The following is a 14,485-nucleotide window of genomic DNA, read 5'->3' as shown; positions in this document are numbered from 1 at the left end:
CTGATTTCAAGAGACTTCTTATTTTGTATCTACTTTGTGTATGTGTACACCAATGTATGTAACATTCATTCAAAGAGTTTAATGTTTTTGAAGTGAGATTTTAATGTTTATGAAGTGATGTAATTACATGATTGGATAAAAATTTTAGATAATTATTTTAGATAATCATTCAACCATAAATTATTTTAATATAATTATTTTAAAAATTAATAAATTTATTATATATGATAGATTATAATTAGATGACTAAAAAAATTTACACTAAGAGTGTATAATCTTTTTTTTTTTCAATAGAAAACGTCTTCTAACGATGGAAATTTTAGTCTGCATGACGCAATATCTCTATTGGAGAAGCCAATACAATTTGGAAGCAAACCAGAAAGCATAAAAAAGCCAACAAGCACCGAAGACATACGGAACATTCTCGTGATCTAATTAATGCAAAAAATCTTGTCAAATTCTCCCACCGTTTGTTTGCTTGAATCATTATGATTATTACGGTGCAGAAAAACAGGCACGGAAACAACCTTATCCCTAAGGAATGACATGTTAACTTTTTAGCTTAATTAACATTGCTATAACTTTCAAAGACTTGAAGCTGCAATACAACAAAATGAGATGTTTCTTTTCTAAGGCAATGGATCCAAGAAATATTATGCACCATCTCAAAGTAGCTCAAGCTAGTGTGTATGTACGTAAATTAGAGCTCAGAAAATCATGAGTAAAAAAATGCATGGCATCATTCCAACAAGCCTTGTTACATACACTGGTGGCATACAAAAAATTACACTTGTTCCTGCTGGTGTGTATTCATTGTTGGTGGTCCTGGTGCTATTGCAAACTGCAGACCCCTACGCTGCCCGGATTGTAGAACGAAAGCAACTTGGGTTGCCGCTAGTGCTGCCGCCTCCTGTTTCGCCATAACATGAAAACCATGAGAGTTACTAGTTAGAAAATAACTAGCAATCCATCTACGTGTGTGCATTTGGATGAATGTTTGCAAAATAGATTTTGAATGGAGTTGACTTTGTAAAATTGATTTTCAAGTAAGGTAATTTCTGTTAGGATGATTTTATCTTGAAAGTAAGTTTGCTGAAATTTAGTGTAAATTTTTTGTTGAATTAGTTTTTTAGTCTTCTAATTTATTTTTTAGATTCAATTAGGTCTTCTAATTTTTTTTGGGTTCAATTTGGTTCTCTAATTTTAAAAATTAGATTCAATTTGGTTCTACCGTCAAAATTGGATCAATGATCTTAAGAAATTGTTCTTTGTGGCGGTTTAAAGCCGCCACAAAATGCACATTTCATAACACCGTTAATTTAATTTAGGCAAAAGGACCAAAATGATTCAGTTTTAAAGATTAGAAGACCAAATTGAACCCAAAAAATAAAGGACCAAATCAAATCTAAATAATAAATTAGAGGACAAAAACTAATTTAACCTTAATTTTTCAACTCCAACCAAAAGCTACATTTTATCACTTCTAGTTAAACCAAAGTTTTGAGACAAAATCAATTTTACCTAGAAACAACCAAACATCTATGTTGTTATAAAATCAAATTTATCTGCAGTCAAAACTGGCATTACTCATTATTCCCACCATGAAACCAAACACACAATACATGTGTTACAGTATCTCTCAGCAACACGACCAGGAGATATGAACAAAGTTGGAGCCAAAAAGCAAGATTTCAAAACAGAACAAACCAACACCGAATTAGCAAAGTTGGAACAAAAATTAGTCAGAACCAAGACTGAAACTTACTTGTCTTTGTCGCCGGCGTTGCAAAATACTGATTGCCCAAGCCATGATATAGCAAGGTAAAAGAAAACCAGCAGCACGAAGCAAGAAAAGCTGCAGAGTTTGGTTGTGTAATTAGGTTAGGCCGACAATGTATTTGAATGCAATACAAATACTGTGTTAACCACTTATCCAAAATGAACTAAAGTCACTCACAGAGAAAAAAGTGGATGGATCATCTTCAGCGTCAGAATCTGTGACAGAAAGTGCATGCCTCAAGAGTAAAAGGGCCATTAACTGCACCAAATAAAATGGATTAGGCTTAAAATCATGTCAATGTCACTATAAACTTTAAAGATCATATTCATAGCAAAGCAAGTACAAATGATTTCCTTAATCTTCTAACTACAAATATGCCTAAAGCTTATAATACTACTAGCATAGTCAATGTTGCTATGGACCCAAAAGATCATGACAAGTACAATTGATTTACGTAAAATTCCAAACAAGTATGCCTAAAGCTTGATACTTTCGGTGCTATATCTACTGTCAAGTGTCAAACAACATGGCCTCTAGAGAATGTTTGTTTGGTGAACATAAATATGACTGAATTCTAAAGATAATTTGTTAAAAATGATTTCAAGATGAATGCCTTACAATCAAAGCAACTGAACGACAAAATGCAGCTCCACTAGCATGAGAAGCAGCATATCCATCGTATTCAGCTTCCAAGAATTGACGTTCAGCCTCTGCAATTGCTAAGAGTCGGGGATCACGCAAGTCCAATGGCGTGCCAGAGATTGTCCAGCCTCCACTGCAAAAACAATCATAACTAATGAGTGAAACAACAAGACTTTGAAACAAATATGTCCAAGAGTTTAAATAGATTGCTTGTATTCAAAACTAATTTACTGGAATGAAGACTTTTAAAAAAGAAGCTTCCAGCTTACCCTATATCAAGGGTAGTTTCTTCAGGCTGAGGACGAGGTGGTGGGGCAGTATAACCAGGTTCATAGGACTGAGAATTACATATACAAAATTGAAAGAAATTCAGTACACACACACAGAGCATTTGGTTCAATCCAGAGATACCATTGTACAGAATAATTGAATCATTACCATGACCAGACCATCATCACAAATTTCAAATAACAAAAATTTCACTATATGCGAAAATCACATACAAAAGAATCATACCTTGTGACATATCTCACAAGTTATGTCTCCTTTCTCATTGCACCAACGCTGAACGCACTTTCTATGAGCATACTGTACGTAAAATTTCCAAAAAACCACAAATCATTATTAACACAAAATAGAAATGCAAGCAAGCATATTAAAGGAAAAAAAAAAAAAAACAAAGATGTCTCATAAACAAAATGTCCCCCCCCCCCCCCCTCCTTATTCTTTCTCATTCTCATCACCAATAGCACATCAAACAGATTCATAATTCATATTATCACCAAGAAAACCACTCTCATTTCTCAACAATTAAGTGCATGTTTGGATTAAAGCTCAAAGAGGTCAGAAATCCTTTTACTCCCAAAACAACAATTTTTTTTCCTTCTTCATTTGTGCATAGGAATTCGGAATTGTACATTGAAATTCACAAAAGTTTTTTTCAAACATTAAACATAGCCTAAAAGGATCCAATTTGATCCACATAGCTTCCCAACAATGTTAATACATGTTTAGTTTGTAGTTGAAAATGTTATTTCACGTGTTCCAATGCAAATCCAAATGATAAAAGCAAAATGAATGCAAAAGCAAAAAAGAGTCCCGACCCGTTGACAAAATGACTTAATTTTGCAATGGAGAACAAAAAATGCATAAAAATAACTTTATAAATTTATAAATTTTGTATTAATTCCCCGCTTCATCAAAGTTATTATTTATTTTTCATTTTTAATTTATAATAATGGGAATGTACCTTAAGACTACCGCTGCAGGAGCAGGGGGTCTCCAAACCGCTGACGCTGTCCTCCTCTTGGCAAATGCGACACTCCGCCAGCTGCAGCAGCGGCGCATCCTCTCCGCCGTCGTCACCGTCTTCCTCCGCCGCCGGAGACGACCCGGATGGCCCCGCCGCCGCCTCATCAACGGGCGTCACGGGCTCGGGGGGCTGTTGGGCCAGCGGCTGGACCATCGGCACGGGTCGCACCAGCCGGTCCACGAACAGCACCAGATGATCGCTCATTGATCCTATTTTTTTTTTAATTTTATATTTTTTCAAATAAAAAATTAAAACAAAAAATTGAAAAGAAAAAAAGAAAAAGAAGAAGGAAAAGGAAATGAAAGAAGAGGGGTTGAAGAGAAAAAGGGGAAAAAAAGAAAAACCCCGGGATCGCGCGGTGAATCGGTGGATCCCGAGAAAATGAGGGTATCTGAGAGACTCACCGGAGAAAAAGGGGAGTTTTATTTGCAACTCGTAAGAAAGAGAGAGAGAAAAGGCTTGAGCGAAAAACAAGGAAGAGAGAAAGAAAGAGAAAATGTATGATAAAATGGCGTTGTGCGAATGTATAGGGAATTTGTTTTGTTTTTGTTCGTGGAGGCTTTGTGTAATTAGAATACTAAGTTGTTGGAATTTTTGGACGTAGAAAGAGACATTATGGTCATTTCGGAGAAGAAGGGGTGCTTTGATGATGATGTTGTTGGAGTCTTGCGTTGCCGCGTAAACGACCCGTTCTAGGTCGGGTCGGGTTGGGTCACACGTCTATGGTTGACATAACTAAACATTTTTTTCCATCTTTAGTTTTTCTATTTACTTGGACTCAGCATTTTATTTTTTGAAATTTTAATTTATGTTTATTTAATCTTACTAGGATGGATGACCCTTGTCAATAAGTAAATTTTTAAATAAATTTTAATAAATAAACTTTTTAATCTCTAAAGTTTATATTTTAATTCCCAAAATGATTTTTTACTGTTAAAATTTTTTAACTCATGAAATTAAAAAAATTTGAACGGCAAAAATTGTTTGCAAATTAAAATGTAAATTTTATGAACTAAAAAATTCACTTATTAAATTTTAAAAATTAAAAAATTTACTTATTAACTATAAAAACTAAAATAGATAAGTTTGAAAACTATAAAAACTAAATAAATAAGTAATTAAACTTTTTATAAAAATAAACAAATAAATTTTTGGAAAAAGGTCTTATACCTAGAAATGAAATGAGTATTTGCTTTATTTTTAAGGAATTTTCCCCTCCTCCCTTTTAAAGTTGGGTATATGGGCATAAGTCCAAGTTATGGTATATGGGCATAAGTCCAGCATAACCTGCTTTTACGGTCTACACAACAAATAAATGGGCTCAAATTTATTGGCATGTATTTGTGCTGCACTTTAGCATTTTTCTAGTACACCCAGCAAATTATTATAAATTCTAAAAGTATTTCTGCTAATAAACATACGGATTCATAATTTCTAAGAATAAGTTTACAGATTTATAATTTGTAAGAGTAAGTTAATGAATTCGTAATGCGTAAGATACTTATGAATTTGTAATCCGTAACACGTAATTCGTATATGACAGTTTTTTTATAAAAAAAAAATGTTTTCACAAATTAATGGATCATGCAAGATTCAAACTTGTGATTTTCATGTTATTAGCTCAACGCTCTAACCAACTAAATTAATAGGTCAATTATGTTATAAAATAATTAATGTCTCTATATATAACACTAAAATTTTTAATGTATATTTAATACACAAGTAAATTTACATAATAAATTTTGTGACGACTAATTTTGATCTAATAATTAATTTGTTTATATATATAAATTTATATATATATTACGAATTCATAACTCTCTTACGAATTATAAATCTGTAAGGTTATTCTTACGGATTACGAATCCATATGTTTATTAGTAAGGGTACTTTTGCAATTTACAATAATTTGCTGGTGTACTAGAAGAACATTGGTGCATGAAGCAATTGTCATGTGTTTGCCTTGCGTAACCGATTTTAAAACAGGCTTGCAAATTAAAAAAAATTAAAGAAATTCTAAGTTTGAAAAAAAAATTCTGAAAATCAATCCATGTGCTTTCAGAAAATGCCAAAAAACTTACAATATATTCAACTTTTAATTTTTTTACCATTTATTTATGTAAAAGTTAAATGGAATAACCTTTAATCTCCTAATATCAAGTAAATAAGGGAATGTATCACTTGTTTGTTGGTATATATTTGAAATGTTTTCTCTATGAAAGATATTGACATGATTGTGATCATTGTCTCACTAATGAGATTTTGGTCTTATGGAAACAAATAATCTTTCATAAAAGTGACAAATCATGTTTTGAATTTTTGCGGAAAGAGACATATACCTTAGTGTTTGACTGTACAACAAGCAAAATTGTGTCCTATAAATAATTCTTAAAAAAGAAAAAAAAAACAATACAGATGTATGAAACCTCCAATAATCTAGAACATAAAAAAATGTATCTTTTATCAAAAATAGATTTAAAAAATTTATTAATTTTAAATATTACAATGTCATCATTTTCTGTTTTTTTTTTACTAGATTTAACTAACACAAATCAAGATGGGAAGAGGTTCTTCTCATCTAAGCATTACACACACACTTATCTTAGAAAATAAGAAAGAAAATAAAAAAAGAGATGAAGAGAAAGTAGAGAAAGAATATAAGAGAAAAGAGATTCAGCCTATACCTAGGAATCCTTTGCCCATCAAAAGATGAGTGCATCCTCTTCATGTCCTCCTTAAACCACATGCTTTTGTGTCTTGATTGTTCTTCCCATTGTTGAAATATTTTATGAATGCTATTCTTTAAAAGTGTTTGATTTCTCTCTTAAGTATAACCCTGATGATTGATTAAGATCTAATAAAGACTGAAGTATAATATTAATTATTAATTATGATCTAATAAAATCCAACTGTGACACAAATAATTGACCAAGACCCAAGTACAATACTAATGATTGACCGAGGTTTTCAAGCAATTTCGAGATTCAAGCATTAGAAATCACACCAACCACTGGTTAAACAACTCATTAATGTTTGGGGTTATGTAGATTTATGATTTGCAATTTGTTGTTTGTCACATTGTACTAAACACACGCCCTCTAAAGCCTATGGCTTTTGGGTTTTGTGTTTTGGAGCTAAGTGTGGACCTAGGGCACCCAAGTAGGATAGTAATAATTTTGTGATAAAATTTCTATACAATTCAACATTAAACTTAGTACAAATAGAAACTACAATCATACACATATGACCGTAATCACATATGGGATATTGAAATGGATTAAAATGTTATTAGAAATGAAAATTATTGAAGTATAAGTGTGAGATAAAATCTCACATTGTGTAAGAATGAAAAGATTGAACGCCATAACTCATAAACCTTTAAATTAAAATGTGATGACAAATTCACTTATATGATTACTTATGACTCATATGTGAAAATGTCCCTGATATTTAACCTCCTTAGTTTCCCAACATAGATGAATAGTGACACTTGTTACTTTTTTTTACACAAACAATAATGCTTTTAATTTGTTTCCTCAAGCTTTGACTTGAATATCATAATTATGTTAGTAGGAAGGAAATCATTTCTTAAGTTAGAATACAAGTATTACAATACAACACTACACTCAAAATTTGAAAGTTACTTCTCAAGACAATATAAAATCACATATTCTACTTAGAACCTAGCTAATTTTTCTTTGAAATCCAGATGCAATTGAAAAATGAAATAATTTTAAAAAAATCTTTTAATTCTTAAATACGATCATGATTTAATCTTTTATAAAATGATTTTCATTAAAATAAATCAACAATAAAATAGAGAGATAAAATAAAGCAAAGGTTTGTCTGGTCCTCACTTTCTCAACTTGTTATATTTAAGTCCAAATTAAATAAGTTTCTTTATAAACACTTAAAAATTAAAAGAAAAAATAAAACATATCATAAGTTAAAAAAATCAGAAACAAAATTAAAAAAAGTATATTTCAAATGATTCCTAATATAAAAATTTAAGAAAATATAATATATGTTTAAAATATTTTATAAGTTTAGTTACCCATTTAGTCCTTATAGTTTTCAAACTTATCACTTTTAGTCCCTATAATTAATAAGTGATTTTTTTAGTCCCTAAAATTTAATAAGTGAATTTTTTAATCCCTGAAATTTATATTTTAATTTCCAAAATGTCTTTGTTGTTAAATTTTTTTAACTTTGATAGTTAAAGAATTTTAATGGTAGAGATCTTCATGGAATTAAAATGTAAACTTCAGGGACTAAAAAATTAACTTATTAACTATAGGGACTAAAATTGATAAGTTTGGAAATTATAGGGACTAAATGATTAATTAAACTTTTATAAAACTATTTTTTAATTTCTAGATGCATTAATTATATTTTTCTTACATACCCTTTCTTAATTATTCTTTCTCCAAATATTAATTATAAATAATTAAGTGGATAAAGATAAGATGAATGTAATTTTTTCTCTACAAAAAAGAAAAAAGTAATTTTGAAATGATTTAACAATTAATTGACAAATTTAATGTGATTAAATAAAAACTAATTACTTTTCTTAAGAGGTATGAATTAGTTGAAAAAATTTTATAATTAAGAATATAAAGAGAGAGTATAATTTACCACTGTATTTTTTCAATAGACAAATAAAGTCATTAAACTTTAGTGTTCTATATAAAAATAATTTAGTGAACTAAACTTTAGTGTTCTAGATAAAAAAATAATTTAGTTAACATATTTTTGAAACTGAGTATTGTAACGATCTCTAAATATTTGAACCAAACAAACTATTTTAACAAGCTTGTCCCCTTTCATTATATCTACTTTTTTTTGTGTGTAAATTAATTCATTATATTTACTTTGGTATCTTCAAACAAAATACTAAGTAACAGTAACACGCTTAACCTATAAAAAATGGCAGACCAAGCTAGGCAGCTCAACATGCTAACCAACTGCCTCGCCTAACCTACCAACCTGGTGGACCAATAACGGGACACGGCATTATAGGTTGGGCCACTAACCATTGTACATATATATATATATATATATATATATATATATATATATATATATATATAGGAAAATGTAAATATTATAATGTATTTAGTTTTTAGGCTTTCACTTTGTATTTTTTTTAAAAAAAATTTAGTGTTCTTAACAAATCAAAATACATATTTATTATTTTTCTTATCTTATTTTTGTAACTCAATTCCTAATCCTAAAATAAAATTTATATTCAAAATTAAATTTAAGATAAGTAATTGATATATTTTATGTTATTTAGCTAAATTTGTGAATTTGAGTTAATTGTATGAAATAAGATATTAAAATTTATATTTTTCTTTTTTTCATTTATGGTGGATTGACCCACCCCAAAGCAGCACAAGTCAAAAATTTCAACTCACCTTTAGAAGTCGAGTAAGGATTTTCAACCATATTTAGAAGATGAGCCAAAACATGCTGGCTGGTTTGCTCTGCTACCACTAAAACCATTCAGATTCACACCAATTGCTCCACGACATACAAGACAAACCCAAGAAGCAATATTCTTTTGTTCTTCAATGAAAAATCAAATAAATAACTGAACTCCTCAAATACTACGCCGAACCCCATTCCTCGTCATCATTCATAAATCATAACATAATTGTGTGTTGGTGTTGCTACACGGTTAACGTTAGCATGTGTTTAGAACAATTAAAAAGAGAATGAACTTTGAAATTGAAACTTAAATTAGAGAAAAAAACATAGAAGAATATTATTTTTTATTTCTCAAAGTTAGCTTATCTCCTTTTTTTAATTTTATTTTCTATTAAATCAAATAAAAAAATAGAAAATAACGAGGACTTCACTTCACTGGTGGGAAACTATTGGTTGAGGGACCCTAAGCGCGCACCCAACTCATTCCCATTATGCAAATGCTTCAAGAAGAAAAGTGTGCTTGAGATGAACACTTGGTTACACAATCCAAGCTTCAACAACCATATCTATACCTCACCACTTTCTTGAAGTAGTGCTTTATTATGTAACGGATGAGACCTCATACGGGTAGCAAACATAATAAGAGCATAAACATATCCGTGGCAACACAAACGAAGCTGTATAGGTATTTCGGATCACATAATTCAAATTGGTTTTTTGGTGTGTATTTGATTTCACATTGAAAAATTGATTGAGTTTATAATTAATTTTGGATACATTTTTGCATGATTTGTTTTATGTTAGAGAAGATTTAGAATTGATTCCATATTCAAAATTGGTTTTGAAACAACTTTGAATAATTTTTAGGATGGATATAAAATTTTATACTAAATTTTACTCTTAACTTAATTTATTATAAAACATCCAAATATAAACTACGTGCGTTCTTGGTTTGACATTGGAGAATTGATTCCGAGTGTAAAATTGATTTTGGATGCATTTTCACATATTTTATTTCATATTGGAGAAGAATTCATAATTGATTTTGGGTTGAAACAACTTTGGGTAGCTTTTATGTTGGATTCAAAATTTTATACTAAATTTTATTTCTAACATGATTTTATAATACAACATACAAACATAAACAACATCACTTCTAAATCAATTTTAATAAAAATTAATTCCATTTAAAATCAATTTTGACAACATCCATCCAAACATACACTACATCACTTAAAATCAATTTTAATCAAAATTAATTTTATAAAATCAATTCTATTCAAAATCAATTTTGCCAATGTACATCTAAGCACACACTTAATGTGTGTTTGGTTTGACATTGAGGAATTTATTTTGAGTCCATAATTGATTTTTGATATATTTTTACTTGTTTGATTTGACATCAGAAAAAAATTCATAATTGATTATGGGTTAAAACAATGTTAACAATTTATGTGTTATAACCAAAATTTTGTATTGAATTTTACTTATAACTTAATTTTATGATAAAACATGGAAACATATACCACATCATTTCAAAATCAAATTCATTTAAAATCAATTTTAGCAACACTCATCCAAACATCCACTCAATGTTCCAAAAAACCAAATCTGTAAAACCTATGTTTCTGATTACTCAATCCGGAATAATAAAACCATACTTTTGGATTACCAAATCCAAAAGTTGTTTGACAATGTTCCGAATTTAGTTTTCATAATGCAATTTTTCCTTCGAAAATCTCAATCCAGATTATGGTTTTATTATTCTGGATTAAGTTATCCGAAATGTATTTTATATTCCAAATTACCAAATTAGTAATGAAAAAAAAGAGAGAATTTATGCAATGACCTTTTTGGATTTATAAGTAACTTTGCCGTCTACAAAGAGAAATGAGGAAGATGATACAATGGAATGCGACCTTCTACAGACACTGATGGAGGGAGACCGAAGGAGGAAGAAGCTGCAACACCGAAGAAAGTTACAGTATGGGAATATTAAAAACTTTTGGGTGAATATAGAAAAATGATGTGCAGGAAGTAATTGTCTATTCCCCCCCCGCCCCCTAAGTTTAGTCTTCTTTTTTATTAAGTGATGGGCCAAGTGTGTCGAAGATTAGACCAAATACATAATTTGGCCGACATTTGCCTGATTTCCTAGGGAGCTTGGTACTTGCTATTAAGACCTCCCATTTTTTCTTAGTACTCTTCCATTCCTCTTTATATTTTTTCTACCAAATTCACCCTTTAAACCCTTATCTTACACGGCTCATGTTTGTTAGTTTTTAACATCTCATTTTTATATTATCTTTATTGTTTTTTAAACCAAAATAAAATAATACCTTAATTAGTCTTTAAAATAGTACCTTTATCTTTATTCATCCTATCTTTATTGTTCTTTTTTTAATGGCTCATGACATTGTTTTGTTCATCGATATAATAAAATAGTAGAGAAATGTCTTTTGGAACAATATATACCTATTCTAACAAGTAATTTGTGGAACTATATTTTATAGTTCTAAAAATTATTTTCTAAAATATGTATATGTTATTTTGGAAAAATATTGTTGGTAGTTATAAAACGTACCTTAATGAGTCTCACCAATAGTTGACATTTGCACACTTATTTGAACGTTGCAGACTAGAGTTTAGAGGCCGAAAACACATTCTAAACAATGTCACAAAAAAATAATTATACTCCATTGTGTTTCCGTGAAACAATACACAATGAAAAAACATATTTTTGTTATGTAGGGATGGATATATGAACCTAGATCTATGGACCGGTTTGTTAAGCCTACGAACCTTGCAAATAATGAGGCTCTTTTTTTTTAAAAAAAAAATCTGTATAATTATATCAAGTTTATGAGTCCAGTCCGTTAAGTTCATAGACCTAGCGAACTTTATCCATGAACTTGTGAACTATCTATTTAACCTGTCTAAGTCCAATGTATAAATATTGTTAATTTGATATGTTAAGATCTTAATTTTTAATTTAAGTTGTTATTGTTAATTTGTGATGTTTCAAAAGTTGATATATGAGTGTAATATATTTTAGCTTAAAGAATGAAGTCAATTTTTTTTAATATAATACATTTTTTCACTTATTTAAAATAATTTTAATGAAAAATATATTTTTCAAAGTTATTTTCGTTTATCCATTGGCTTTTATAGGTTGGATACATACCTTATAAAAAAAATTCATTTTTTTTCACAAACTAGACTTATCTATATAAAATGCATGTTTCGTAGACTAGGCCTTAGATGCGCCTGACCGATTTGTGTACCCACCCCATCGGTTATGTATTGCAAAGTCACATCCTTATAATACAACAAAAATATGTTTTTGTTATAAAAAAAGTAAACAACAAAAACGTGTTTCCATCAAGGATATTTTGTCAAAACATTATAAAAGAGGTATGGAGGTGAAATTATCTAAAACTGAGACGGAAATAGCATAACACTTTCCAATTGGGAACTTTTATTCTGTTATTGCTAAGTTCACGTATTTACGATTTTTTTTTTCACTTTTGAGCTTTGGGTCTTTTAATCCGTTGATGTACTGAACATAAAAGGGCATTGTAGAGGTAGAGGCAAATGCAAAAATAAAAGAAACAAACAGTCAAACATTACAATGAAAATAAATAAAAAACTTAAAAAATAAAATTTCAGTAAAATTTTTCATTTTTTAAAATTAGTTTGATTAAGCTTGTAAAAAAAAAAAACAGTTTGATTAAAATGCATCATGTAGAATTTCAAAAATTGAAAAAGGAAAGAATAAAAAAAACAACCTTTATCTTACATCAAGTTTCAAACAGAGATTTTTAGGATTAGAACAGAAGTTTCAATTAAAAAGAATACAAATTATCAATGGTTTTATTTTTAGGATTAGATGTTTTTTTTACTGCAACCAAATCAGAAGCTCGAGGAAAACCAATAGAATTCCTAGCTAGAGTATGAGTTACTCCATTGATCTGTCTCTTAACAAAATTAATAGTGTATGCAGGATACACTATTTTTAGGATGAGATGTTGGAAAATAATAATTCAAAAAAGGAAAGAATAAATTAAACTAGTATTTTAGTTTGCAGCTAACCTTCCCTAACGAAAACAAGACTTTTTTTTTATTCATTGGAAGGAAATATAGAGAGATAAGCTAAGTTGTCATTTTTTAATAAGAGGATATCAAGAAGTTCCGATGAGACTAAACTCAGCAAGTTGCTGAATTAGTCAGATTCCTATGCAAACAAAGTGAATTTGTAGGAAGGGATTCATTCATGATCATCCAGATTTATAAATACCAATAAACCATTATTGGCATTGTGACAAATCCAACAATCATCAAATATGGGAGCGAGAAAGTTTGACATAGCCAACCTGGAACGGCAAACAACTAGTATTTTTTTTATTAACAAATATTAATTATTAGTTGGTTAGTGTATGTTAGTATGAAAAATCGAAGCTGTTACCTTTGTCTCATTTTTAACAATTCAATCAATATCTCAAATGCGAACACCTAGAATGAGGGGAGTGACAAGTTTCTTTAAGCACCAAATTATTTCAAAAAATATGAGACAAACTTCAAAAAATATTTTAGTATATTAAAGAATATTATAACATTCTCTCCATTTTCTTTCCCGAAAAATTATTAGGTATTAATATTACATGATTATGGCTCGAGACCATAAATAAGATAGTGATATTAAATAATCTAATAATTTCTCCACTTTCACATACAAAAGATACAATATAAATATATAGTGTTTTTTGAGAGACCTACTATTATTCAAATATTATATTTTACTAAAAAGCTATAGAGTTGATATCTAGCCTAGTGTATTTTTGTGTTTGGTAAAATATTTGTGTTTTAATTTAAAATTTATAAATATATATTAATTATATTTTATAAAATAAAATATTTATTTTAAATTTTCTTAAGATTTTGTTTTAATGAGTCAACTAGTTTGTTACGTTTGTTTTGATAACTATTAGGTTGATTTTCAACGGTCATATTTTATTTGTTGCACAAGGTAGTTTGTGCGCATATATATATATATATATAAATCTTTCCTCTTTTGTAAAAAGGTGAGAGAGCAACGTCTCTTCCTTCCAAAAAATTGTTTCTTTCTTTTCCTATAAAAAAATTTATTTTTGTGAGAGCATGACCATTGGTATTCAGTCGCGGATTATTTTCTGCACACGATCGGAACCAACGGGTTGTCGTATCTTGGGAGAGGAGCGCAATCAAATTTTCCTACCAGTGTAGTGTGGTGTTTTCTTTCTAAAGAAAACGTTTACGCGCTTCAACCCAGGCTATATCTTTCT

The 14,485-nt window shown here is 29.5% G+C and overlaps 1 protein-coding gene across 2 annotated transcripts; it reads right to left on the bottom strand.

The window, feature by feature from the left end:
• Positions 1-528: 528 nt before the first annotated feature.
• Positions 529-4,329, bottom strand: LOC114401161. Of its 2 annotated transcripts, XM_028363587.1 has the most exons (9): positions 4,139-4,329; positions 3,672-3,943; positions 2,939-3,010; positions 2,692-2,759; positions 2,399-2,555; positions 1,958-2,038; positions 1,766-1,855; positions 1,522-1,565; positions 777-910 (listed from the first exon to the last, which is right to left on the bottom strand). In XM_028363587.1, exons 2-8 carry the CDS (start codon positions 3,936-3,938, stop codon positions 1,548-1,550), a joined length of 753 nt encoding a protein of 250 aa, XP_028219388.1. In that variant the 5' UTR covers positions 3,939-3,943; positions 4,139-4,329; the 3' UTR covers positions 777-910; positions 1,522-1,547. The 2 variants fall into 2 exon arrangements, with proteins under 2 accessions (XP_028219387.1, XP_028219388.1); XM_028363586.1 differs by lacking the exon at positions 1,522-1,565 and having other exon boundaries at positions 529-910; positions 4,139-4,326.
• Positions 4,330-14,485: the final 10,156 nt, after the last annotated feature.

Source organism: Glycine soja, chromosome 20, assembly GCF_004193775.1.
Source record: "Glycine soja cultivar W05 chromosome 20, ASM419377v2, whole genome shotgun sequence".
NCBI classification, from domain to species: Eukaryota; Viridiplantae; Streptophyta; class Magnoliopsida; order Fabales; family Fabaceae; genus Glycine; species Glycine soja.
This window is presented reverse-complemented; position numbering and strand designations above follow the sequence as displayed.